This window comes from Malaclemys terrapin, chromosome 9 (genome assembly GCF_027887155.1).
Source record: "Malaclemys terrapin pileata isolate rMalTer1 chromosome 9, rMalTer1.hap1, whole genome shotgun sequence".
NCBI classification, from domain to species: domain Eukaryota; kingdom Metazoa; phylum Chordata; order Testudines; family Emydidae; genus Malaclemys; species Malaclemys terrapin.
In genome coordinates, this window is record NC_071513.1 from 71,855,300 (window position 1) to 71,880,737 (window position 25,438).

General features: G+C 41.0%; 1 protein-coding gene across 16 annotated transcripts in view; it reads left to right on the forward strand.

The window, feature by feature from the left end:
* AGFG1 (ArfGAP with FG repeats 1) overlaps positions 1 to 25,438 on the forward strand; it is a 76,950-nt gene that overhangs the window by 49,563 nt on the left and 1,949 nt on the right. For 2 of the 16 annotated variants that reach the window (XM_054039659.1, XM_054039671.1), the window contains exons 6-14: positions 6,711 to 6,830; positions 7,517 to 7,588; positions 8,722 to 8,934; positions 11,023 to 11,206; positions 12,020 to 12,099; positions 12,466 to 12,558; positions 15,004 to 15,051; positions 16,516 to 16,674; positions 23,614 to 23,705. In XM_054039659.1, coding sequence (XP_053895634.1) covers positions 6,711 to 6,830; positions 7,517 to 7,588; positions 8,722 to 8,934; positions 11,023 to 11,206; positions 12,020 to 12,099; positions 12,466 to 12,558; positions 15,004 to 15,051; positions 16,516 to 16,674; positions 23,614 to 23,705 — 1,061 coding nt within the window. Of the gene's footprint in view, positions 1 to 6,710; positions 6,831 to 7,516; positions 7,589 to 8,721; positions 8,935 to 11,022; positions 11,207 to 12,019; positions 12,100 to 12,465; positions 12,559 to 15,003; positions 15,052 to 16,515; positions 16,675 to 23,613; positions 23,706 to 23,817; positions 23,900 to 25,438 lie in introns of all 16 variants that reach the window. The other 14 variants (XR_008446183.1, XM_054039662.1, XM_054039661.1 and 11 more) reach the window with 14 other exon arrangements.

The window sequence follows — 25,438 nt, forward strand, 5'->3', positions numbered from 1 at the left end:
ACATGCTGACTGGCATGTCTTTTAATGGTGTTAAAAATTTATATATTTTTTATTATGGTTGTTTTTTCCCTGTTTCGGGGTTCTGATGCTGCCACTGAGGCATGCTTTGGTCTCCAGGCTTCAAGCCGTGTACTTCTTGCTCAGGGCCTGTCAGTGAGTGACCCGCACAATAGTTGTCTGAAGTGCCCGGGGAAAAGCACACATTAAAGACCTGTGTGAGACTTGCCTGGAATTCAAGAAGGATAAAGAGGCTAGGCTGAAATTCCTGCTGAGGGAGGCGGCACTCAGGCCACTATCTGAGCCATCCTGGTCTGACTGTGCTGAATGCTGCAGCTTCAGTGAGAAGCACGCCTCCTGTGTTATCAAAGTTCCAGCACCGATTTCCCTCACCCCTGACAAGAAAAGTATTTCTGTGAATACTATTCAGGACTGGCCGCTTGAGGGTCCTTCTCTGTTCTCAGACAAGACAGATAGCAAACTTCATGGACTTAAGTACTCAAGCCACCTTAAGCTCCTAAGATTTGTATTCACCTGCCCCGGTCAGAAAGAACGGTCAACCTCAGCAGATGCACCATTTTTCTGTTCCAGCTCTTTGATAGTATCTGTCAAAAAAAAAAAAAAAAAATCATGAGATTATAGGTACAGGCTTCCTCCTCCTGCTGCTTTGGCTCCAGTTCCAGGTATCTCGAAGGGTGTGGGAAGTGCCAGTCATTTCTCCATCTCTCCAGACCTAAATTCCACTCCCTTTGCCCCTTTGTAAATCATCTGTCCCTCTTCCTCAGTGCTTGGTCCTGAATTGCTTTGGACCAGTGTGGCTTGAGCACTGTGGAGGTGGGATATACTCAATGGTTTGTTTCTACCCCCCTCCCATGCCTCCTCAGAGACCACTCTCAAGAGGAGCCCCCACTCCAGGAGGATACAATCTCTCTTTTGGTTGGGGGCAATATGAGATTCCACACCCTCTCAAAGGGGGGAAGGGGTTTGAATTCCACGGTTTTTCAATCCCAGAGGTGAAGGGGGCAGGTTTAAGGCCAATTGTAGACCTGCATCAACTCAATAAATTCTTTAAAAAGATAGCTTCTGTTTCCCTTAGTATGCTGCCCTCGACTTACAAGATGCCTACTTCTATATGGCAATCAATCAAGCTCACAGGAAGTATCTCTGATTTCTGGTAAATCCAAAATATTGTCATGCTGTCTGGACTGGTTCACATCCATGAGTGCTAGCCTCAGGTCAAACTGTCAGAAAGCAGGGCAGATGCCCCAAACTGGTGGTTCTATAATTAGATTTCAGTGACCCAGTAACAAATGTGGACTCCTGCATCACTGTACTAATCTTACCATGGAGTCGCAGACTGTCCCCTTGGGCATTCCAGTCTATCTTGCCACCCAGGCAAGCTGCACTTAGTGATAAATGATCACTTACGCCAAAAATCACAAAATATTCAGGTTGCTACCAGTCCCAAGAGACCAGTCATTTACCCCAGATCACTTTGTGCCAGAGATCTCAACAAGGAGCACGCTGGTAGCCAATCCTATAGTAAACTTCCACCCATGAAGAAATCAACTAAGTTTTTGTCCTACAGTGGCCCAGTTAGACTTGATAGTCCTTTTCCTGTCTAGGTTCACAAGTTCAGAGCAGGCATTTTTACAATTATAAAGCAAAACTTTCATATTACCTGATAGCATGGGATACAGACATTACAAGTAAGAATAATGTGTGCAGCAACTTACCAGCATTTTATAGAGTCTAAACACAGTCTTACAAGTCTAGCACCTATCTTGAGCAATACAAACACACGTGAGCTGGTCTGTTTTCCAGCTATGAATTTTTCAATGTAGGAGTCAGCTGGGCAGATTTGGTAAGAGCTAGCACCTCATTTACCAGTGTCACAATTATCGGTTCACTGTACTACCATTTGGCCTATTAGCAGCTCTCAGGATCTTTACAAAAGTTATGTCACTAGTAGCTGCATTCATTAGAACATCAGGAGTTGAAAGTAGGGGTAAATCTGGATGACAAGCTTCTCAACTGCAGGTACAGCGCAATGTGTGCCTGATCCAGTCAATGTTCAATGCTGAGAGACTGCTAGTCAATGCAGAGAAGTCTCTCCTCTCCCTGGTCCAGAGGATAGAGTTTATAGGAGTCATGCTGGACTTTGTTTCAGACAATTCAATCAATTATTATAGGTAGGCAACATCACCCAGTCACAACAGCACAAAACTGTTTGAGGCTCCTGGGGCATATGGCCTCCTGCCTGTATGTAGTTCAATATGCCAGACTGCACTCCAGAATTCCTCAGAGTAGGTTGGCCTCCATCTACTCACTGAGCCTCCATCAGCTAGACTTGGTGATGAGAATGTCTTATGTTCTTGCCTCCCTCGATTGGTGGACAGGTTCAGCCAATATATGTGTAGGTGTTCCATTTGCTTGCCTTCAGCTGATGCTTATGCTAGTGATGGATGCGTCTGCTTGGGATGGGGAATCCATCTGGGTTCTCTGCAAACTCAGGGTCTCTGGTCCTCAAAAGACTTAGCTTTCAGCTCTGCCATTGATGTGTAAAACTATCAGACTGTAGTGCCAGATGTTTCTCGCACATCAAGGGAAAGAGTCTGTTAGTCCTTACAGACAACACAGCGGTAATGTTCTGTCTCAAGCAGGGAGGAGCCAACTGTTTTCTACTCCATCAAGAGGCAGCTCTGCTCTGGGAGCTTTGCATTATTAGCTTGATAGATCTAAAGTTTCTTATTCTGGGGGGTCCAAAATGATCTAGCAGACCATCTGATCAGTTTGCTTATGAGACTGAGTGATCTCTTTGTCTAGATAAATCTTCCATTGGTGGGGTTTCCCCAAGTAGACCTATTTGTGACAAGGATCAACAGAGTGTCAGCTACTAGATTGTAGCCCAAGTTCCCTGACAGACACCGTTTTTGCTGCCGTGGTCAGGCAGGCCCCTTTACACTTTTCCCCCAATCCCACTCATTCATAGGGTATTACTAAAGATAAGATGTGACCAAGCCAGAGTCATACTCATGGCTTCAGCTTGAGCCCATGAACTCTGGTTCTCCACTCTCTTGGCGGTGTCAGTGAAACCTCCAATCTCACTTCCACTAAACTGAGACCTAATCTCTCAAGGTCATGAGCGCCTACTCCAACGGCATGGATTCTAAGGTGCTAGATATTAGAGAGTGATCTTGCTTGAAAGAGGTTCAGGAGGTCCTTCTAAATCAGGGGGTCTCAAACTGGGGGTCAGGAGGTTATTACATGTGGGGTCGTGAGCTGTCACCTTCCACCCCAAACCCTGCTTTGCCTCCAGCATTTATAATGGTGTTAAATATATATAAAAGTGTTTTTAATGCATAAGGGGGAGTTCCAATCAGAGGCTTGCTGTGTGAAAGGGGTGACAATACAAAAGTCTGAGAACCCCTGTTCTAAATAGTAGAAAGTTTTCTACAAGAGCTACTTACCTCTTAAAGGGAGGCATTTTTCCATTTGTTCTTGCCAGTGTGGGGTATCGCTGTCCTGTTCTTTGGTTCAATGTATTCTGGACTAATTATTGCATCGGAAACACCAAGGTTTGGCTGTTAGCTGCCAGATGTACTCTGATGGAACTATTTCAGCATTCCACCCTAAAGAAGATAATCACTATTTTCTCTAATGACCTGTCTACAAGGTTTTTTGAAGGGCCTAACAAGTTGTGTCCTCAGGTACAAGATGGTATTTCCCCATGGATCTAAACTTGGTATTTGTCCAGTCTTATGGGTCTGGCATTTGAACCTTTCGCTACTTTCTCTCTGCTGCCTCTGCCAGTGAAGATGATATATTCAGTGGCCATCACTTTGGCCAAAAGGGTAGGAGAACAATGTGCCTTAATGTCTGGGCCTCCCTATATAATAGTCTTTAAGGATATGGTTTATTTGCATTCTCACCCCAGCTTCATTCCAAAAGTGGTGTGTTTCCATATCAACCAGTCCATTTGTTTGCCTGCATTCTTCCAGAAGCCACATTCAAACAGGGAAGGAGGAACGTTTACATACCTTGGACATCAGAAGAGCTCTGGTATTCTATTTGCATAAGACCAGGCATTTCAATAAGTCCTACCAACTATTTGTAGTGGTGTCAGACAGAATAAAAGGACAATCAGTCTCTGTTCAAAGCATCTTTTCTTGGCTCGACTCTTTTATACGCATGTGCTATGACCCGGCTAATGTCACCCACTCATCAGTCACAGCTCATTTGACAAGATCAACGTGCTTCAATGGTGTTTCTGGCACAGTTTCTGGTTGTAGATGTTTGTAGAGTGGCAACTTCCTCCTCAGTCCACACATTTGCCTCCCATTTATGCTGTTGCTCAAAACTCGAGAGACAAGGCTAAAGTTGGATGAGGAATTCTCCAATCTTTATTTAAATAGATTCCGATTCCACCTCTTGGTGACTCTCAAGCCACAAAAACAAGAGTGGAATGCACATGTGCAATCATTCAAAGAAGAAAAATCTGTTGCTAACGTTGTTCTTAAAGATACATTGCACATGTCCATTCCATGATCCACCCTTCTGCCCCACTACATTGGAGTTCTAGCCAGAATGAACTGAGTGGAGCTAGCAGTGGTTCTTCCCTTTTATACCTGCATGCAGTGGTGTGTGGCAGCAATGGGTGCTCAAACCACTCAACGGATACTGCTGAGGGAAAAAGTTTCCAACGGCCGTGCACGGGCAGCAAGAGTGGAATGGACATGAACAATGCATTTCAAAGCAAAACAGTTACTAAACAATTTAGTAACGGTATTTTTCTTTCAAGGAAGATGTGGCAATGCGTCACAAGATTCTTGTCAGGAGGGGTGACAGACATCCTCTTCAGAAGAAGTCCATGCTGCAAAAAATGTCACGAGTGTTCAACAACTGCAGTTTTCTATTTACCTACTACTTCCCTTCAGTTTTTAAATATGCACTGTAGATGTTTGTGTTATAATTCTTATACTTTGTAAGATAACTCTTTATTTTCGTAGCCAGAATTGTCACAACAACTGTACTTTAGGCATCAGCATTTCTATTAGAGCTTATTGTTTCCCGGGGTTTATAACTTGGTTGTAAAAACTTGCTCCAGGCACATTGAAAGCACTGACCGGATAATACTACTGTACCTCCAAATAATCCATTCCCAATTCTATTATGCCAATGGAAAATCACATTATATTGAGGGGTTTTAGAGCAACTTAAAATAAATATTTAAAAAATAAAAAGGTAAGTCATTTTAAAATAGAGGGATTCATGTGTAGGGATTCCCCTCTATTCATTATTGCTTGCATAGTGTAGCATGTAAATAGTGGCTAGAATTTTGAAAGGGGCCAATGAGTTGGACACTCAATTTATATTGACTTTCATTGGTAATTGAGCCAGACTCCCTCAGCCACTATCTTATCTCAGTTACCTGCAATGTCATGACACGAAGGGGGAAGGGTTGAGGGCAGAGTGGGTGTCGATTCTAAATTTCCTTCCTTTGCAGGTTCTCTTCTCACTCCTAATGTTGATTGGGTGTGCAATTTTTGTTAATGGTCCAGTATTCTCAATATCTGGATCTAGGGGCAAAAAAACCCCCAAAAACTAAAAAGGTCAAATCAATATAAATGCTCTTCTGCAAAAGAAGGCATCTTTAGTATTTCACTGCTTGGTTTGGCTTCGTGTTCTGTTATGTGATTATTTTTTTTTTATTGCATTTTAATTACATAGTGCTCTGAATGCTTTGACAGGTTGACTTCTAAACAGTATGTATTCTGTTAGTCTATAAGCTGCCACAGGACTCTTTGCTGCTTCTAAATAGTATGTATCCAAAACAAACTAAGTAGTGACAAATTAAATGCCCTCTAACAATGTTGTATTTCATATATAAATGCTTGACATTTTGAAATGCTGTAAAAATACATACTAGAAATAGAACATATTTCACATTTCCAAACCAGACTTGTAGGAGCCGAATAGCCTACCAGACTGATTGGCATTTCACTGGAAAACAGTGTTTGGAAAGATAAAATCTTGTTTGACTCTTTTACCAGTTACAAATTTGGTGTTCTGTCTTCAGAGTTTTCTGTGCTAGTACTGTAGGTTTTAAAATGAATCTCACACTGTGTATGTCTACACTGCAATCAAAAGCATGATTGTGGTTTGAGTTGGCATGCCCATGCTAGCTGTAATCTAGATTTTCTAGTGTATTTAAAAATAGCAGTGAAGCAACATAGTATTGGCTTCATCTCAAACCTTACAAGTATTCCTAGCCCATGCTGAAGCTTCATTGCAAGCCATGCTAGTCAGATTAAAGCTAACCTGGGTATGTCATCGTTCACTGCAATTACACTTTCGATTACAGTGCAGATTTATCTTTTATTGAGGTCTTGCAGTTACTGTGGGTAATGGCATATCACTCATGCTTTAACAGAAATGAACTATGGAAAAACGAGTGGGGAATTTATTGATACAGACTTATGAAGGCAAATATGAAAGGCTTAAAATAAATTTTGAAGATTAATTTAATCCGTAGGACATGTATTATACTTTAGATAAGAATGTGATGCTTCATTTATTAAAAAAAGAGAAAAATTGTGCTTGAGGTAGGACATCACACTCAGACCAACATAACCATAACTTACTTCAGTTAATACATATGTGTTTTTGTTTTTCATGTCCATTAACATGTTTTGTTCCTTTACAATTTACAGCACAGAACTCTGCAAATGCAGGTTTTGCAAACTTTGATGCATTTGGACAGTCTAGTGGTTCGAGTAATTTTGGAGGTTTCCCCACAGCAAGTCAGGCTCCTTTTCAGCCCCAAAATACAGGTAGACTACTAGCACTTCTGATTAATTTTGAATACAACATAGTCCAGACATACAAGTGAGAAAATACTTCAGTTTACTTCCTGCATCTGCCTGCTTTAACATAATCATAATCTGAAGCTCTGGGGAAACCTGAAATGAATGCCTTTTTCTGATTGGTTATTTGGTATGGGGTTTTTGTTTTGTTTTTTTACTGTTTTCTGGCACTTTTGGGAAGCCTCCTAATTTGACATTGTCGCTTATAATTAGCCCTACACATGAAATATTTGTAAACTTACTGAATGTAACTATATTGGTACTTCTAAATATCAGACCACATTTATCTAAAGGAGATTACATCTGTGATTTCCATCTTCCAAGAGAAGATTTCAGTAAAGATGGATAAATCCAGACCAGAGAAGTACAATTATTGAATGTATTTACCACACAGATGCATGTTAGGCACTCAGTTATCAGAAGATTTCATGTGTAAGGTCTATTGCTAAATTCTTCTTTTGCTTTTCTTGTTAATTTGATCATACTTTAAAACTTTTGCTTGGGCTGACAGTTGCTGTTTGTCTAATCTTTGGCTGACTTCTTTTCCTTTTTTCCTTTTGAATGTGGTGTCATTTAAACTTTCTTTTTTAATTTTTTTCCCCTCCCTTCTTTTGTTAACTTTAATCCCCCTCACACAATTTCTGGCTATCCAGCGTTCAGAACGCTTTCATCTAGCTGCAGTTTTGGTGAATTTACTTCAGCTTTCCCTCTCCAGGCTGTACACAGTAAGTTTCATTGAGTAGGAAACTTAGTTTATTTTGTTTTATATGCCATTGTGTTTTTAGTTCCACCCTTACATATATTTTCACCAGTCTTTGCTTATGTCTGTGCTTGCGTTTAAAATTATCAAATTGCTAATGGTTTATTAATAGTTAATATGGGCTGAGCCCTCAACCAAGTGTACGTGCGTGTACACATGTATGCATGCACACGCACCCACCCCTTTTTCTATTCAACTAAAATGTAAATCTGACTTGCACATATTAACAGAATCCTCTGTCTACAATGAAGATCTGGAAACTCATAAATTAATACCTTTGTAGAGATTTAAACATAAAATTTGTTGCACACATTAAAAAGCTGGAGCTTCCAAACTGATTCCTATATTTGGGATCAGCAGAGTGTTTATATAAATCCTAATAGATTGATTCATTTACTTTAGTATATGTAATGTGTATCCTAGGAAGAAACTTTTTCTTCCTTGAAAGGAGGGCTCTCAAATCCCTTCTGTTTTTTCTTTATCTCCCCTCCCAAAGGCTGTGTTGTCTGTCTGTCTAGGTGTAGCCATGACATCTGGGAGTAAAGGACTGAGTTAGTCTCTCTGAACCTTGGCCTGGTATCCCATTGTGCTACCTCTGGACTTTCAGGCTAACCTTTTTTGCCTGCACTGGTTACTGATATCTGAAATGGTCAAGCATATTGTACCATTGAGGAAAATGAAACAACTCCTACTTACGTCACTGAATTCTTGCAGCAGGAAAAGCTGTATTTTGGATTTATAAAATTAAAGCTAATTTAACTCAATTTTTTTCTAGCTAAATATGTGGTATTTGAGTTGACTTAATGATGTTACACTGAAACATAGTTTTGCGAGAGCTAATTACGGTGTGTGCAAGCTATTGAACTTTCAGAGTTTTCTTCAGATTTAGAAGTTTACAGATATAAATGTGCTTATTCTGATGATTCAAGATTAATTTTAAGTGTTAGAGGGGTTTTAGTTAGCCTGTGGGATAAAAAACAAAAGTGATGTTACTGCCTGGTGTAACCACCAAGAGGTGGGATGATATTGCCACCAAGAGCATTTGGAGAGACTTTCCTATACCTTTAAAGTATCCATGTTTAACTTATTTTGTTACAGGTGGAAGTGCTGGATCAATGAATGCTAAGTTTGCTCACTTTGATAACTTCCCCAAATCCTCCAGTGCTGATTTTGGAGCCTTCAATGCTTCTCAGAGCAACACAACGGCAACTGCTGCCAGTAAAGTTGCAGTGAATAAACCGAATCTCCAGTCAGCAGACAAATATGCAGCTCTTGCTAATTTAGATAATATCTTCAGCACAGGGCAAGGTATTAAGTTTTTTTTCTTTGACCTGTTATCCTTCATTTTTATTCCTTGTGAGGATGGCTGTGCCTGTCAAAATGGTAACCAACCATTTTAAGCATGCTTTAAATTGTCTCTTCAGAAAATTCTGATTAACTTCACACCTGCACATTTTAAACTCCTACGTTGCTGTGCTGCTTCTTGTAACAAAGCAAATGCTTTAATCTATGCAGTCATTTGCAAAATAGCACTTATCAAAAAGATCATGCTTTTTTTATGAGCAATCGCTCAAAAGTTTTTTCATTTTGGCAACAAAATGGTTTGTTAGTGATGAGTATTCTAGTAGTACATTATTCAGGTTTCTGTATATTGCTGGAGTGGGCGACTTTATTCATTCAATCACACCAGTTGCGGTCTAAGATAATTTTTATCTTTACAATCAAAAGCCACCGTGATAGCTTTTTTTTAGATATTCATCTAATATAAAGCTTGGTTAGCCTTTCTCTGTTAAAGGAGATTAAAACTGCTAGTGTTTAACGGGTTGGTTTTGTATGCACACTAAGTTAACCATATATTGAACAAGGACGGTAACATGAATTTCATTGGCGTTTAAGTTGTATTCAGTCCAGCATACAACAATGGTAAATAAGTCATGTATATCAGCTCCTAAGCAAAACTGATACAGTATATGGCTTTGTTAATATTCTTTCCCTTAAAGTTGTGTGGTCTTGAGGAGGGCCGTGGGTGACTGACTCTTAAGATGAGCCATTATTCTAATTGTCGAGTAGACACTGGCTACTCCATAACTAAGTCTGCAGCGAAGGTTTGTTTAAAGCTGAAGCTTGCACCCATTCTAACAAACATTGCTGTTATATGTGTGTTCAACACAAATATACAACAGGACTACGAGGAGCACAATCAAGAGTCGTCAGTGTTGTTTGTATTGCCGTTGACCTGGCAGTGTTTATGGAGGGATAAGATACCCAGATATTCAAAAATACTGTACTTTTAATCACAAGTTGTCCAATTTTTTTTATTGCTCCTGCGTGCTTTGGTGCATATTTGCTGGACAGACTACATTGGCTCAGTGAAACTTACTTAAGGGTATCATGAGGTGGCATACTACTCTTCTTACATTTTTACCTACAAAAAAATCCTTAAATTACTCTCCTTTGTCATATTTTTTTGTTCATATTCCAAAAAGTAGGTGTTATTACTCAGCGCACCTCTGCACTGTTGCACACTTCCAGTTTTTGTTGACTGTTTAGACTTCTTGGTTACAAAATGCCATACACTGGTGCTTGTAAAATCTCTGGAGTTTTCCTCTCAGTGGAAATCTGCTGAGAACAGATATCCTTGGAAACAAGACAATTCTATACCGTTACCTATCGTTTTGTTATCCTGAATTTGATACACTGGATTTGTATTATTTATTTAGCATCTTTTCAGGATTTGGAGTGTAGTTACTCTCTTAGGGCATAAATGGAAATTAGCCACCATTTGGAAGATATGATATGGCTTTTGTGACACTCACTGCATGGCTCATGAATTCAGTCTTTAGTGTGAGGTACCGTACATGAGGTTTGGGAATACTCCCCAGCATATGGTTCGGAGTCACAAGAACCTGGAAGTGTGAGTTTCTGCAGGATTATACTTTGAGGTAATAGTTAAGAATCTATCATTCTGTAACTTAATTGTTAGATTTCTTATGCCTTGTTGCTTTCTAAATGTACAAAAATTTCAGTCTCCATCTAAATTTCAAAGCTGCATTCTAAGGATGAGTCACACACAACAAGGTTTAAAACAAATCCATCTTTCTAACTGGAGCAAGAGAGAGCAGTGTACTTCACTTAATAATGCGATCTGTGGAAACTAGGAAGCTGCTTTTGGAGCTATAGACTCATTGAAGCATGGTACCGTGTGCTTATAAAGATAGAGATTGGGAGCCATAGTTTTAGCCCTGTATTTGGGCAGCATTAAGTCTTATTGTTTAATTTTAGTCTTAAATGATGGGAGAACAGTTAATTAACATTTTCTGTTAGTATGGTGAAGATTATAGGGAAAACATGGTTTTAGAAGTGTCATTTTAAATTTCAATATGGTATCTTCTTTTCTAGGTGGTAGTGAGCAAGGAAGTGGCTTCGGCACTGTAGTTACAGCACCGTCAGGTCCTGCTGTGTCAGCCCCAAGTCAGCCAAGTGCATCTTCAGACAAGTATGCAGCTCTAGCAGAATTAGACAGTGTGTTCAGCTCCACAGCAACCTCTAGTAATGCATATACTTCCACCAGTAATGTTAGCAGGTACTTTTTCTTGTTAGAAGTTAAAGTAATTAGCCCTAAACCAACTGTATTTATAGGCAGAAAAATAGCCCTATGGTAGTGTTGATAAAGTTGTAAAAAAAAAACCTGCTTGTATTCAACTGTTCTTCTTTGTTTAGGTCACGATTTAAAAATTGTAGGGAAATAATTCTGAAGAGGAGTTAGTTGGGTGTTGACTTCACTGTCCTTATTAAAACTGCATCATTTCTTAACGGTAGTTGTGGTTGTACTGCCCGCTAGAGGTTGTAAAATGAAACTGAAGCAAGTGTTTATCAGTGAAACACTTTTACACCTTCCTAGACTTCACACACTAAATTCTGTTGGAGGATAACAATCCTCCATGTGGATTACATGCATATTTAAGCGTATAGCCTCATAATTGGTAAGAGATTGGTTTTGAAAAATGAGACATTTGCAATGTACGTCTTCTTTTTTTTTTATTATTTTTTTAAAGTAATTAAAAGCAAGCACCTGTAGTAACTTTTTTTTGCTTGGAATTGCAAATTTCCCTAAAGCTTTTGCTTGGCAGCCTATGCCTATTTCTTTTTCTCCTCATTGTCCATACTTCTACACTTTGCCACTGGCGGACAGGATTTGCCATTGCTCAGCGCTAATATATTTAGCCTTTGACCTTGGCATCAAGAATTCAACTCCTGGCACTAATGGATTATATAGCATTTTCAGATCTGTGCCCAAATATCCCTTTTCTACTTTGCTTTTATCTGCCAAAATTAATCGTAGATGTTAATTGTTAAAGGAGCAACACTGACTTCATTGAATGTGAATTATTTACAGCAATGCTTTTGGAACAGTACCAGTGGCTGCTACTGCACAGACACAGCCTGCATCTTCAAGTGTGCCTGCTTCATTTGGAGGTATATTAAAATCTGACTAATGTTTATGCAGACTGTAAGCAAACATATTACTAAATTTTAGTTCAGTGTCCCATTGTACAGTAGTACTAATGACTTCACTGTCATTAGAAATGATGACCTACACTGTTGCCAGTGCAGGCAATATGATGTAAGTAGTCTAAAATATCAGTGTGTTTTTTTTTTTTTTTTTAAATTTATATATATAAATAAAAAAAAAATCTCCTGTAGTACCCAACACAGAAAAGGTATGGAAAAACCTCTTATGTAAAGTTATTTCTGACTGTCTTTGACTTTGTGAAGGATGTGTAGAACAAATGCAAATCAACACAGCACTGTATAAATTTTTTTTAATTCTTAATCTTTCAGCAGCACCTTCCACAAATCCATTTGTAGCTGCCCCTGTCGCTCCAGTGGCACCTTCAACAAACCCGTTCCAGACCAATAGCCGAGGAGCAACAGGTTAGAAAAATAAAATTGCACTGTACAGTTTTATATGCTATGCAAGAGCATACACTTAATTTCAAAACGTCATTATATTTGTAGTTTCATAACTTTATTTTTTAGCAAGTGACTGAAAATAGATTGTGCACAAGTCAATGTAAAATTCTGCACTCTGTTTTTAAGTAAAAGAGCACAATATTTAAATAAGACATATATAGCCAAATTAAACAGGTGTTTAAGTTGAGGATGACATTTCATTTTGACCGTTTCAAAACATTCCCCAAGCCTCCAGGCAACCTGCCTTGTGGGGAGCCTGGAAATTCTGGGAGTCTCAGCTGTGGGGCAGATACCTGGAGGGCTGCCCCAGTGCCACAGACTCTGGAAGCCATTGAAACCAGAACTTCCAAGAGCTGTGAACTTGGCTTCTGGCTCCCCATCAGACAGGGTGCTAAGGAGCCAGGAACCAGGACTGCAAAGGAGGCTGGTAGGTGACTGGCAGGAAACCAGGCTAGGTAGGTTTTTTTTAAACTGCCTGGCTTCCATCTCTATTGCCATGGTCTCATGAAACATTTCAGTTTCAATGATTTGCCATTTTCTGGTGTAAGAATGTTCCATTCGAAATTTTTCCAACCAGCTCTAGTAATTTTTCTTTCTCTAAATTCCCCCTCCAATTTTAATTGGCTACAGCATTGACCTGCTGTATTGTTTTAAACCTGCTGTGTACTACTTGTTGCTGTTACATGCTAGGTGTGATTGTGTTAGTGTTGGCTGTAACAATTTATTTATAGAGTTTGAAAAGCACTTTGGGATACTCAGCAATGAAAGGCAGTATCTGTAGGGCCTCTTAGCTGCAGCTAGCTGCAGAATATAAATTCTGTTGCACTTTGGAAATTCTGCAGCAGTTTCATTTAGAATAAAAATATAAAAAATTAATAATGGAAGCAGTACAGTAGGCCCTATGATGTTTGTTTTTATACTAAACTATCCACCATGGAAGGCAGAGTGGGATTGAGATATGAACACTTGTTGGATATTTAAGTATTTGAAACAGTTTACTGTGACATTTGCACTGTCGCTGTCAGAATTTATAGCCCATTTAAATAAATGGAGCAATGCTAGCTTTTATCATTCTTTGCACCCTTAAAGACAAACCCCACATCCATTCACGTTTTCCGGTTTTTCCTTCCCTACCATTAGGGTGAGAAATCCTTTTAAATGATAGCTTGAATTAATGGAGCACAATTCTGAAACAGGAAGTAAATTCTGCAGAATCCATGGGGCCATGACTCCATATGTAAAATAGTTTAATTTATAAATTGAAAAATCAGCTTAATGTTCCTTCTTACAATACAATGCTCCTGGTTTAGACTCTACTACTAGTATAATATTTTATTCTATGCTTAATTCTTTATCTGCAATGCTGAATTTTAGGATTAGCCCCATGTGGCAACTGTGGCTATTCTGCCATTTAATAGACTCTACTGTTTGATTAAAACCTTCGGTATGCAACCAAAATTCTCTCCTTTATTTAATGCCATCCCAGTATTACAATCTTTACCACTTTGGACTATCTTTAAAAATTCCTGTCATTCTTTTGTATCCTTAAAAAATTATAGCTTTAAAGAGGCTGTTGGAATTACCTTCAGAAGGTCTCTGCCAGATAGTGACCTAGGATATGCCTACGCACCTGCAGTTTGAACTGTGCGGATGTGAGTTGTGCTGTAACTCCCCTGTATGGATGCTGCAGATGTGAACTAGAAGGCTCCTAGTTTACATTTAATATAACCCTGTTTGAAGAGGATTATGTTATGTGAAGTAGTAACTTTAGTTCACATCCACACACTGAGTTACAGTTCAGCGCTTTGGTGTGCACTGCTATTCACTCCCCCCTTAGGCTGAACTGCAGGGATGTGTAGACAAGCCCCAAGTGTGAAGGTGGTGGTGTGTGTGTGGTTTTTTTTTTTTAAGATTATCCCTTTAAAACAAATTCTAGTCAACCACTTCTGAGTTCCCTTACTTCCAAAAACATGCTGTCCTTTGAAAGTGTTTGGGCATCAACAAGTTTTACTGTACTTCAGTTAAGTATCTGATAGGATATTGTAATTAATATTTCCTGTCTCAAGTTCCTTTCTGCAAACTTGATAAGTGTAATTGCTTATAATTTAGCTTTATGCTATGTTTGCATCTTGCGTGCAGTGTAAATGGGTTTGGTATAAACTTGATAGTGTATTTTAGAAAAAAGCCTTTGACTTTAGCATAATTATTTCAGGTAACACCTATAATTTACCAATTGGTCTGCAGTACACTTGATAAATCCCAAAGTTTAGTTGTTAGAAAATTTTGTACAAGTTTTAAAAAAGCTCTTAATCACTGCACTTTTTGTCACGTAAAATAGTTGTATAAAAATGACTGTTCGGAAATCTATAAATATTTGACATTGGTCTTTTTGTGGCTTTCCATAAGGCCTCTCGGGAGCAATGCACTCTCACATATTTCCTCAGGCTCATTTTGGTAGGTGGCCACATTTGATATCCGAGTTTCGTGTGGCTAATTGTTTACTTGCTTGTGAAAGCTTATTGCCAGCTTCCTGGTTTTCTGCATGTAAATTTTGAGTAGGATGTTTTCCATATTTTAAAATGGAGTGAGCATGGATGTGTGGCACTTGGAAAAAATTATCTTTGTCTTCGTATAATTTTTTATTTGCATCAAGCAATTAAGTAATTATTGCTTACCTCCATGGTCACGTTAGTAGACGCTTACAACTTATTTGAGCAAATTCTTTGATGCTTGCTTATAGTAAGTTTTATACCTTTTGGATATCCCAAACCATTGCACAATTTGTCAGTGTGTTTGGGTTTGCTGTTTTGTCAAGCTGTTCATTATTAAATAGCCTCTTCTGTTGATGGTAATTTGTGAAAGTAATGTCAATGCATTCTTTGTATGTACTGTATCAATTATCTGTTTACTTTATATCCCATACTTTGTCTTATTTCGTTTTAATGGTTACTTAAATATATAAACTCTCACCATTCCTTTCCTGACAATAGTTTACCTTTCAGTTAATCAAATATGTTGATTTGGAATTCAATTTGTGCAAATTTTATACCAAAGAAAGTCAAATTAAAATTTGTAACACATTAAAAGAATGGTTACACTTAATGCTGAATTAGAGCAAAAATGCTGCAGAAATGCCTAACATTTATGTTCATACCAAAAAGCTTTGGGTGCTGTTTAATATTAATCGCAGTAAACCCCGAAGGATTTAATAATGGTTTTGTTGCTAGTCATACTGTGCTGCTCTTAATCAACATTTCTTTGAAGACATGCCTGGGGTGAATAAATACCGCAGGTTTGTTCTACCTGGAATGTTCAGTAACAGTGAGGCAGATGAGATTTTTTTTTTAAAGCACTATCTCAATCTTAAACTAAGGAATTCTGTCCTAGGAATTTTGTATACAAGTCTGTGCATGGTAGGAAGTTATTTTAAAAACACGGAAGATTGATTTTACAACTTTTTCATTGTTTATAATTTCACCTTGGAAATTATAAACTGAAATTTTTTCAGACTTAACATTTTCTTCCATTGAACATACATGCTGGTTTTTTGGTATTGCCTGTAAGTACTGGCCTCCACATGAACTCTTTACCAGAAATAACTTGTGGAGGCACTTGAGTAGAAGTAAAACATGGAAAAGAATTCCATGGACTTTACAGATACTAATGTAATCAGAAAAGTTGGACCTAGCCAACTTGGCAGTGTTCTACTTGCAATTTAGCTTAACATTTTTTATCTTGCATGTATTTTATTTAATTTCTAGTGAGCAAATTAATTTAGTGTTACTGGAAGCGGAGACTAATCCATCCACTGGCAGTTGAGTGTGTATTACGAAGCTAGTAAGATTCTTTTTAGAGTGGCATGGTAGTAAATTTTGTATAAGAAATTACTTGTAAATTGAATGCTACTTCCCTTGCCAGCGGCAACATTTGGCACAGCATCCATGAGCATGCCTGCAGGATTTGGAACTCCTGCATCCTACAGTCTTCCTACTAGCTTCAGTGGCAATTTCCAGCAGCCTGCCTTCCCAACCCAGGGAGCTTTCCCACAACAGACTGCTTTTGCTCAGCAACCAAATGGTAAGTCCATACATACCTGAAATCTTGGTTAAGCAAGTGGGACTATATAAAGGAAATTTCTTGCATGTAAGGGGCAGACGTGAGAGGAGTAGATCTTAATTTTTGTGTCAGTTGTGGTACGTTGCTACTAGCAAAAAAACTGACTATAGGTATGTCTACACTACGAAATTAGGTCGAATTTATAGAAGCTGGTTTTATAGAAATCGGTTTTATACAGTCGATTGTGTGTCCCCACATAAAATGCTCTAAGTGCATAAGTCGGCGGACCGCATCCACAGTACTGAGGCTAGCGTTGACTTCCAGAGCCTTGCACTGTGGGTAGCTATCCCACAGTTCCCGCAGTCTCCGCTGCCCATTGGAATTCTGGGTTGAGATCCCAATGCATGACTATGAAAAAACAGTGTCGCGGGGGGTTCTGGGTACATGTCGTCAGGCTCCTCTCGCTCAGTCAGAGCAACGGCAGACAATCGATTTGCACCTTTTTACCTGGGTTACCTGTGCAGACAACATACCACGTCAAGCATGGAGCTCCCTCAGCTCAGCTCTCAGTCACCATATATCCTCTGGGTGCCGGCAGACATGATACTGCATTCCTACACAGCAGCAGCTAATTTACTTCACCGTCTACTGCCAAAAGGCAATTAGCTGCTGCTGTGTAGCAATGCAGCCCCACGTCTGCCAGCACCCAGATAGCCGATGACGGCTACCAGTCTGCCTTTTGGCAGTAGACTGTGAAGTAAGACTGGTAGCCGTCATCGGCTATCTGGGTGCTGGCAGACGTGGGGCTGCATTGCTATACAGCAGCAGCTTCTTGCTTTTTGGCAGTGGATGGTGTATTATGACTGGTATCCGTCATTGTCATACTAGTCAGTGAGTTCAGTCAGAGGCACCTGGGCAGACATGTTTTGTCTCCTGGAGACTCAGTCCTGCCGGCAGTCCTATTGAACCGTCTTGACGATGATGGCTAGCAGTCATAATACAGCATCTTCTGCCAAGCACCCAGAAGATGCCGATGGCTATCAGTCATGCTGCACTGTCTGCTGCCAGGCTAAGATCTAAAAAATAGATGGACCAGATTTGTTCTGTATTCATTTGCTTCCCCCTCCCTCCGTGAAATCAACGGCCTGCTAAAGCCAGGGTTTTGAGTTCAATCTTTGGGGGGGGCCATTCTGTGTGACAGTTGTTTGTGTTTCTCCCTGATGCACAGCCACCTTTGTTGATTTTAATTCCCTGTAAGCCATGTCATCCGAAGAAGTGAGGTTTTTACCCACGAAAGCTTATGCCCAAATAAATCTGTTAGTCTTTAAGGTGCCACCAGACTCCTTGTTGTTTTTGTAGATACAGACTAACACGGCTACCCCCTGATACTTGTAAGCCATGTCATCACTCGCCCCTCCATCCCTCCGTCAGACAATAGTTTTGTGCCTTTTTTCAGCCCAGATGCCATAGCACTGGGATCATGGAGCCCGCTCAGATCACCGCAGCGATTATGAACACCACACGCATTGTCCTGGATTATATGCAGAGCCAGAACATGCCAAAGCAAAACCAGGCGAGGAGGCGATTGCAGTGATTTGAAGCGCGGCGACAAGAGTGATGAGGAAATTGACATGGACATAGACCTCTCACAAAGTACAGGCCCCAGCAATGTGCAAATCATGGTGTTACCGGGGCAGGTTCATGCCGTGGAATGCCGATTCTGGGCCCGGGAAACAAGCACAGACTGGTGGGACCGCATCGTGTTGCAGGTGTGGGACGATTCCCAGTGGCTGCGAAACTTTCGCATGCATAAGGGCACTTTCATGGAACTTTGTGACTTGCTTTCCCCTGCCCTGAAGCGCCAGAATACCAGGATGAGAGCAGCCCTCACAGTTGAGAAGCGAGTGGCGATAGCCCTGTGGAAGCTTGCAATGCCAGACAGCTACCGGTCAGTCGGGAATCAATTTGGAGTGGGCAAATCTACTGTGGGGGCTGCTGTGATGCAAGTAGCCAAAGCAATCGCTGAGCTGCTGCTATCAAAGGTAGTGACTCTGGGAAACATGCAGGTCATAGTGGATGGCTTTAGTGCAATGGGATTCCCAAACTGTGGTGGGGCGATAGATGGAACCCATATCCCTATCTTGGCACCGGAGCACCAAGCCACCAAGTACATAAACCGCAAGGGGTACTTTTCAATGCCGCTGCAAGCCCTGGTGGATCACAAGGGACATTTCACTAACATCAACGTGGGATGGCCAGGAAAGGTACGTGATGCTCGTGTCTTCAGGAACTCTGGTCTGTTTCAAAAGCTGGAGGAAGGGACTTCCTTCCCGGACCATAAAATAAGTGTTGGGGATGTTGAAATGCCTGTCGTTCTCCGTGGGGACCCAGCCTACCCCTTAATGCCATGGCTTATGAAGCCGTACACAGGCAGCCTGGACAGTAGTCAGGACCTGTTCAACTATAGGCTGAGCACTTGCCGAATGGTGGTGGAATGTGCATTTGGACGTTTAAAAGCGCGCTGGCGCAGTTTACTGACTCGGATAGACCTCAGCGAAGCCAATATTCCAATTGTTATTGCTGCTTGCTGTGCGCTCCACAGGATCTGTGAGAGTAAGGGGGAGACGTTTATGGCGGGGTGGGAGGTTGAGGCAAATCGCCTGGCCGCTGATTACGCGCAGCCAGACACCAGGGCGGTTAGAAGAGTACAGCAGGGCGCAGTGCGCATCAGAGAAGCTTTGAAAACCAGTTTTGTGACTGGCCAGGCTACGGTATGAAACTTCTGTTTTTTCTCCTTGATGAACCCCCCACCCCCCATTCACTCTAATTCTCTGTAAACTAACCACCCTCCCCTCCCCCCCTTTGAGCACCGCTTGCAGAGGCAATAAAGTCATTGTTACTTCACATTCATGCATTCTTTATTAATTCATCACACAACTAGGGGGATAACTGCCAAGGTAGCCCGGGAGGGGTGGGGGAAGAGGGAAGGAAAAGGACACACTGCAGTTTAAAACTTTAAAAGTTTAACACTTATTGAAGGCCAGCCTTCTGATGCTTGGGCAATCATCTGGGGTGGAGTGGCTGGGTGGCCGGAGGCCCCCCAACCGCATTTTTGGGCGTCTAGGTGAGGAGGCAATGTAACTTGGGGAGGAGGGCTGTTGGTTACACAGGGGCTGTAGCGGCGGTCTCTGCTCCTGCTGCCTTTCCTGCTGCTCAACCATACGCTGGAGCATTTCAGTTTGATGCTCTAGCAGCCGGAGCATCGACTCTTGCCTTCTGTCAGCAAGCTGAGGCCACCTATCCTCTTCAGCCCGCCACTTGCTCTCTTCAGCCCGCCACCTCTCCTCTCGTTCATATTGTGCTTTTTTGCACTCTGACATTGACTGTCTCCATGCATTCTGCTGTGCTCTTTCAGCGTGGGAGGACATCTGGAGCTCGGAGAACATATCCCGAGTCCGCCGTTATCTCCTTCTAATCTTCACTAGCCTCTGTGAAGGAGAAACATTTGCAGCTGGTGGTGGTGAAGGGGGAGGTGTTTAAAAAAGACACATTTTAGAGAACAATGGGTACACTCTTTCACGTTAAATTTTGCTGTTCACATTACACAGCACATGTGCTTTCGTTACAAGGTCGCATTTTTCCTCTTCTATTGAGGGCCTGCCGGTTTGGTGTGAGAGATCACTCACGCAGTGCCAGGCAACAGATTTTGACTTGCAGGCAGCCATGGTAAGACACAGTCTTTTGGCTTTTTTAACCTTCATAACATGTGGGAATGGTTTCAAACAGCAGCGTCCTCATTTCCCATACCAAGCACCCATTGGATTGGCCATTTAAAATGGGTTTGCAATGTAAAAGGAGGGGCTGTGGTTTCCGGGTTAACATGTAGCACAAACCCAACTACCCTCTCCCTCCCCCCCCCCCCACACACACCCCAATTCTCTGGGATGATCACTTCACCCCTTCCCCCACCGCATGGCTAACAGCGGGGAACATTTCTGTTCAGCCGAGCAGGAACGGGCACCTCTGAATGTCCCCTTAATAAAAATCACCCCATTTCAACCAGGTGACCGTGAATGATATCACTCTCCTGAGGATAACAGAGAGAGAAGGAATGGATGTTGTCTGCATGCCAGCAAACACCGGGACCATACGCCGCCATTTTTTGTTATGCAATGATTCCAGACTACGTGCTACTGGCCTGGTGTGGTAAAGTGTCCTACTTTATGGCGGACGGGATAAGGCAGCCCTCCCTAGAAACCTTTTGCAAAGGCTTTGGGAGTACATGAAGGAGAGCTTTCTGGAGATGTCCCTGGAGGATTTCCGCTCCATCCCCATACACGTTAACAGACTTTTCCAGTAGTTGTACTGGCCGCGATTGCCATGGCAAATTAATCATTAAACACACTTGCTTTTAAACCATGTGTAATATTTACAAAGGTACACTCACCAGAGGTCCCTTTTGTGCCCTCAGGGTCTGGGAACACGCCTTGGGTGAGTTCAGGGGTTCCTGGTCCAGGGTGATAAACATATCATGGCTGTTGGGGAAACCGGTTTCTCCGCTTCCTTGTTGTGAGCTATCTTCATTGTCCTCATCATCATCATCTTCCTCATACCCTGAACCCGCTTCCCTGTTGTGTGATTCTCCATTGATGGAGTCAAAGCACATGGTTGGGGTAGTGGTGGCTGCACCCCCTACCATGGCATGCAGCTCCGCGTAGAAGCGGCATGTTTGCGGCTCTGCCCCGGACCTTCCGTTTGCCTCTCTGGCTTTGTGGTAGGCTTGCCTTAGCTCCTTAATTTTCACGTGGCACTGCTGTGCGTCTCTGTTATGGCTTCTGTCCTTCATGGCCTTGGAGATTTTTTCTAATATTTTGCCATTTCGTTTACTGCTACGGAGTTCAGCTAGCACTGATTCGTCTCCCCATATGGCGAGCAGATCCCGTACCTCCCGTTCGGTCCATGTTGGAGCTCTCTTGCAATCCTGGGACTCCATCATGGTTACCTGTGCTGATGAGCTCTGCGTGGTCACATGTGCTCTTCATGCTGGGCAAACAGAAAATGAAATTCAAAAGTTCGCGGGGCTTTTCCTGTCTACCTGGTCAGTGCATCTGAGTTGAGAGCGCTGCCCAGAGCGGTCACAATGAAGCACTGTGGGATAGCTCCCGGAGGCCAATAATGTCGAATTCCGTCCACACTACCCCAAATCCGACCTACAAAGGCCGATTTCAGCGCTAATCCCCTCGGCGGTGGAGTAAAGAAACAGGTTTAAAGGGCCCTTTAAGTAGGGAAAAAAAAGGGCTTTGTCATGTGGACGTGTCCAGGCTTAATTAGATTTAACGCTGCTAAATTCGACCTAAACTCGTAGTGTAGACCAGGCCTATGAAATACTCTAACTACCTTTTAGCAATCCAAGATGATACTTAACTTCTAATGTACATTTTCCTTATCTTGGATCTTTTGGGATGATCTTGCAACTGTATATAATTGCATGACCAAAGAACTTGGTTTCGGCATTGTCTTTTATAGCATGGTATAATCTTTGTCAAATGTGTCCATTTTTATTGCTATAACTATGATCTCTATCTCTGAAACAAAATGACAGTGAGACTTTTTAGTTGGATTTTTTTACTGAAACTTTTGTGCAGGGAAGAAGACTGTTTTTCACTCCTGTATGTGTCTGGAACCTATTATAACATATTTTCCTCAAACCTTAAAAAGGGGAGAGGGCTAGAGAGAATCAAAGAAAATAGCCTAAATTATTTTTTTATGAATTTTTACATGCAGGAAAAGGTCCAAAAAGAAAACTGTGCACTGGAATATAATCAGGAAGGAATGACTTTGGAACCTTTAGAAATAACCACCCAACTCTTGCTTCCTTTTTTCTGTAACACAAAAGTAGCCACTTTGTTTTCCTATTTAACTTTTTATATTAACACCGATTAATGCACTTGTAACTGTAACTAATATTATAAAGCTGTATCTCTGGTGGTATTGGTTCAATAATATTTGTTGGTATCGGCTTTAGGGAGGCAGAGTATTTGGATTCTGAACACTTAAAAAGATGCTGTAATTTACTGTGCTGTTACCTTGTACGAAATGTGTAGTAGAAAATCACAATGATTTGGCCTGATTTCTTCCTGGAAAACCATTAATAGGCCTGGCTTATAGCTAGGCTTGGAAGGATTAAGTTTTTATTGGTAAATGTTGATAAACATTGTTTTCACTGTGTGTACACAAACCGAACAGAGATTTCAATCAACGATAGAAATTTACAGATAGGCAAAATAAGAAAATTGCTGCTTGAGAACTTATTTGAGTTAAAACCCAGTGATTTAAGACTTTTGAATTAGGTTTGTTACAAGTGGACTAACATGAATCGTGAAAACAGTTATGATTTGTTTTAAGCATATTTCATTTGTATATTTTTGTTGTATTGACAAGAGTTTTAAGGGTTTACAAAGCTTTAATTTTTTGAATCTCAATAGTTCTAAGTAATTTTTACAGCTGAATTTTAATTTGAACTTGTATTGTTAGTGTGTTTGGCATTTTACTTACCTTAGATGATGATGATAAATTGTTTCACTTCCATGTTCGCTCTGATTACGTTAAATTGATTAGAAACTTACTAAAGTGTCATGTACTAGAACAACATCATAGCGTTTTGGCTTAGAAACAGTCATGGGAATTCTTCTAAAAACATATTTCCATAGGAATTGAAAGAAAATTCATAGTTTTTTTTTTTAATTTGTTTTGAAGTTTTGCATAAATGCATATTTAGAGAGGCTAAATTATGGACCGGATTTGACCCAGTCCTGCTGCCTTGATGGACAAATTACCAGTGCCCTAAAAGGTTTAACTTGCGTGTCTGTGGTGGGAGTGGGCTTATAGGGAATAGTCTTCTGTCTTTAAAGGCTTGGCCACCAGTATGAAGCTACTTCTAACATCTTTTATCTTGACAAGGTGCAGGTTTTGCTGCATTTGGACAGGCAAAGCCTGTAGTAACCCCCTTTGGACAAGTTGCTGCTGTTGGAGTATCTAGTAATCCTTTTATGGTAAGTGAGAATTATTACACAGTAATAGTAAATCTTACAGGTCCAAAAAGAGATGTAATCTACAATACACTTAATTTAGATACGCATGCAGCTTGATTTTGTTTTAACTTAGGGAAGGCAGCATGTGATCTCCTAGATGCAATTCAGTATTCAGATGACATGACATTGATAAGGCTGTTCAAAATCAGACCGAGGTATTTATGTACAATGATCTTATTGGGGTGTACAGTAACACCTCGTTTAATGTTGTAGTTATGTTCCTGAAAAATGCTACTTTAAGCTAAATGGCAGTGATGATTGTGAAGCTTGGTTGAGGTGGTGAAGTCAGAGGGTGGGCTATTTCTCAGGGAATGCCTTACTGCTAAATGATGAACTAGCACTCAGCTGAGCCCTCAAAGGTTAACACGTTGTTAATATAGCATCATACTCTGCAAGGCAGCAGGAATGGAGAGAGGAGTCACAGCATGGCAAAGAGAGACTGTGTGAGAGAGATGTGCATTGCCCCTTTAAGTACACTGACCTCATTCTAAGTAAATTGCCTTTTTAAGTAGATCATCAAGTTGAAACAGCAGCTGCTGCTGCCAGCAAGCTCCCTCTGTCCTGAGCCCTGTCGTTTTCCCCCCCTGCTCTATGAAGATGGGGTACAGGAACGGTAGGAGGGGGACACCCTGACATTAGCACCACTCTTTCCCTTCCCACCCCGTGTAAAGCAAGCAGGAGGCTCCCGGGAGCAGCTCCAAGGCAGAGGGCAGGAGCAGCACATGGCAGTGGGGGGAGGGACCGCTGAACTGCCCGGCAATTGACAGCCTGCTGTGCGGTTGCCGCACAGGGAACTTAAGGGAGCTGATGGGGGGGAGGGGGGGGGCTGCCAGTCCACCCTGGTTCCAAGCACCCACCAGCTAGCTCCAATGAGCTGCTCTTTCTGCAAGCAGTGGACAAAGCAGGTGGCTGCCAAACAATGTTATAAGGGAGCATTGCACAACTTTAAATGAGCATATTCCCTAATTGATCAGCAATGAAACAATGTTAACCGGGAGGACGTTAAGTGAGAAGTTACTGTATTTTAGAATGAACCACCAAAAAGCACAACAATATATAAGGTATTAAATAGGGTTGTTGATTAATCGCAGTTAACTTATGTGATTAACTCAAAAAAATTAACTACGATTAAAAAAATTAATTGCGATTGAATTGCACTGTTAAACAATAGAATACCAATTGAAATGTATTAAATATTTTTGGATGTGTTTCTACATTTTCAAATATATTTATTTCTATTACAACACAGGATACTAAGTGCACAGTGCTCACTTTATATTATTTTTTATTACAAATATTTGCAATGTAAAAATGATAAAAGAAATAGTATTTTTCAATTCACCTCATCTCCTTATCATGAAAGTGTAACTTACAAATGTAGATTTTTTTTGTTACATAACTGCACTCAAAAACAAAATAACGTAAAACTTTAGAGCCTACAAGTCTACTCAGTCCTACTTCTTGTTCAGCCAATTGCTAAGACAAACAAGTGTGTTGACATTTACAGGAGATACTGCTGACTGCTTCTTATTTACAATGTCACCTGAAAGTGAGAACAGCTGTTCGCATGGCACTTTTTTAAGCCGGCATTGCAAGGTATTTACGTGCCAGATATGCTAAACATTCATATGCCCCTTCATGCTTTGGCCACCATTCCAGAGGACATGCTGCTGAAGCTTGTTAAAAAAATAATG